At 46.2% G+C, this 3281-nt stretch overlaps 1 protein-coding gene across 1 annotated transcript in view; it reads right to left on the reverse strand.

Moving 5' to 3' along the window:
• The window catches only part of LOC102747130 (glutamyl-tRNA(Gln) amidotransferase subunit A, mitochondrial), a 6336-nt gene extending 4536 nt beyond the window's left edge, over window positions 1–1800 (reverse strand). Inside the window, exon 1 of the mRNA XM_081813160.1 lies at window positions 499–1800. Within this exon, the coding sequence (XP_081669286.1) occupies window positions 499–1722 (1224 nt within the window). The 5' untranslated portion in view covers window positions 1723–1800. The remainder of the gene's footprint in view (window positions 1–498) is intronic.
• Between the last annotated feature and the right edge of the window lie 1481 nt (window positions 1801–3281).

Here is a 3281-nt window from a genome sequence, read left to right on the forward strand (position 1 = left end):
ACAGGAAACTGTACTTGTTTTTCAAACCAACTGGCAACTGTAAGAAGCTGCTGGTCACAAAATGCACGTCCAATGAACTGAAGTCCTATTGGCAAACCTTGGTTTGAGAGGGCTACAGGGACACTCACTGCTGGCAATCCTGCCATATTTACAGCCTGTGTAAAAATATCATCCTGGGCGCTTCGTGTCCTGTTGTCTTCTTTAATGAACTCCAGGTATGGTACCGCCTCACTCAAGGTGGTGGGAGTCAGCAAGACATCCACTCCGGAGTTAAAAACATTCACAAAATCAGGGCGCCTGAGTGGCTCAGTTGGTTGGGCGACTGCCTTCGGCTCAGGTCATGATCCTGGAGTCCCGGGATCGAGTCCCGCATCGGGCTCCCTGCTCGGCGGGGAGTCTGCTTCTCCCTCTGACCCTCCCGACCCTCCCCCCTCTCATGCTCTCTCCCAGTCTCTCTCTCAAATAAATAAATAAAATCTTAAAAAAAAAACAAAAAACATTCACAAAATCATTAGCAATGAGTCGTCTCACTTTCTGTGCCTTAACGAAATAATTCTCATAGTTTTCTTTTAATAAGAAAAAATTTCCTGAGAGAATTCTTCCTCTCACCACATCATTAAACACTTCCCGCCTGGTTGCAGCATACATGGCTTCAGTAGATACGTTGATGTCACATCTGTGACCATATTCTAGCCCATCAAATCTTGCCATATTTGATGCCACTTCCGATGTACACAATACATGGTAGCAGATAATTGAGTAACTGGTGTGAGGCAGGGACACTTCGATTACTTTGGCCCCCTCAGACTCAAAGAGATTAGCAGCTTTGGACCAAAAAGATCGCACTTCACTTGATAATTCTGGTGCAAGATATTCCTTTGGAATTCCTATACATAGTTTGTTCACATCTGCCAAAGTGGGAAGTGTAAATGGTTTAACAGGATCTTGTATTGTGGTAGAATCTTTGGGGTCACGCCCAGCCAGCATACCTAACACAATTGCTGCATCATCCACACATCTGGTTAAGATTCCTGGCACATCCATTGAATTCACCAGGGGAATGAGGCCATGATGAGAAACTAAGCCATAGCTTGGTTTGAAACCAACAACCCCACAGTGGGCAGCTGGATTTCTGGTCGATCCTCCTGTATCTGATCCTAAAGCCACAAAGCATGTGAACGCGGCTACCGCCGCCGCACTCCCTCCTGAGCTTCCTCCAGTTATAAGCCAATTTGAATCCTCATTCTCACCATGGGCCTTCTGCTTCCTCTTTCCTCTATATTGTTTTGAGTAACTCCAGGGGTTTTTAACTGGTCCAAATACACCATCTGTGCTTCCAGATCCCATTGCAAACTCATCTAAATTTGTTTTTCCCATCAGGACAGCTCCCTTATCCAACAATTTCTGAACAACTGTAGCATTGTAAGGTGGTACATAACCTTTCAGCATGTTTGATGCACATGTTGTCTCAATGCCGGACGTGCTAAAGCTGTCTTTTACTGCAACGGGAATTCCATCTAAATCCCCAAGTGAGTGACCTTTCTTGTATCTTTTCTCCGATTCTTCAGCTTGCTTTAAGGCCACCTCTTCTGATACAGTAATGTAAGCATTTAGAAATTTGGTCTTCTTGATAAGGGAGAGACATTTTTGACAGAGCTCTGTTGGAGTAGTGTGGCCTTGTTTCAGTGCTGTAGAAACTTCTCGGAGGGTCCGGCCCAGCATGGTCCTCGTGCCCAGCCTGCCACCATAAGGCCCAGGTGACAAGGAGGAATAAGAGAGATCACACCCGCGCCGGGGTCACACGGGCGCATCCATCTTTGATCGTCACTGCCATGATGCTGATTTTTAATATAGATCTTTTTATGATGAGTTTGAGGGTAGCAGAATGACTTTTATGAGGACAAACCTGGTTACTATGTACGTAATTCATTGGGGCTTTTAAGATGTAGAATTTGACTGCCTGCCTAGTGTGAGGACTTTTTTTTTTGTTGCACATCCAAGTTTGTTAATGAAATTCTCTGGCAGCAGATAATATTGTTGTATGATAAGAACAGATCGTGTTTATGTGACCCTGTGGGATGATGGTTGGGGTTTGAGGGTCTCTTCTTTCAAACACTCACTTGGTATGGAACAGGTAATGACTCCATGTAAAGAAGGTGTAATGTGGTGAAATAGAGAGGAGGCCTAACAGCTCCATAAGAACAGGGGATTGGGAAGGGGGGTGCCACGTCCACCTCTTTTGGGAAACCTGGAGATCCCATGCTCACCACACAGGGCAGGCCAGGCTCCTCCACCGTGGAGGTAGGGATGCAGAAGGGCAGGTGCACTGTCCAAATGGGCAAACCCAAGAGGATTCATCAGACAAAGTGTTATAATGGAAGCTGTAGGCAGAGTTTCCAGGGGCCACAAGGCGAGTCTCCACTGGAATTCCCAGCCAAGGAAGATAACTCTTAGAAAAGGCACATTCCCAAGTTCCGACCCTTCTCTCTAATAAAGTGTCAGCTGCCACTAATCAGGTGCTCTGACTCTTTCTTAGACAGTGTTCAATGATTTGCATGCATTTCATCACCTAATCCTTACAGCAATCTTGATGGAGGGCAAACTGGGGCTCATGGAGATGAAGTAGCTGCCTGAGGTCACACAGCGTTTGTACTTCTAACGATTAACACTCTATGAATCCCGTCTCATAACACCGAGTAACAAACTGGTTCAGTGTGTTTACAATCAAAGTCACCATCTCTCCTCCCAATTTGTCAATTTCTTGTGACTTCCCTACAGTTCATGGCAACACCCATTTCCTTCATCATTATCTCAGTTCAAGCCCTTACCAAATTTTTCATTTTTCTATTTGCCTCTTTATCAGTCTCCATGCCACCAGCCTCTCTCCCCACATCCATCTCCTATGCCACAGTTTGCTTGATCTTCTTGATACATTCTGTAAGCTGGTCAGGTCCCTACGCCACAGTCCTCACGGACACCCAGTATAGTGTGATAGAAGGGGCATGAGGTTTAACGCTAGACAGTCCTAAGCGTGACCCCCAGCTCTGCCTCCTATTACCAGGTGACCTCCGAGCCTCCGTCTCCTGATGGACACACCCGCTAGCCTCCGAGAGTCGGTGTGAAGACAGCATACACTAATACATGTCACACCGTTTCCAAGAGCCCTCGCTGCCCTGTGGATAAATCTACCCCTGGAAACTACACTATGCTTCCCATCTCCTTTTCTTTCTAATAAAGGCTCTGCCACATAAAGCCCTTCAGCTAGCTAAGCTCTGCCTGGA

Source organism: Leptonychotes weddellii, chromosome 2 (genome assembly GCF_054177405.1).
Source record: "Leptonychotes weddellii isolate Sample4059 chromosome 2, ASM5417740v2, whole genome shotgun sequence".
In the NCBI taxonomy this organism is placed as follows: Eukaryota; Metazoa; Chordata; class Mammalia; order Carnivora; family Phocidae; genus Leptonychotes; species Leptonychotes weddellii.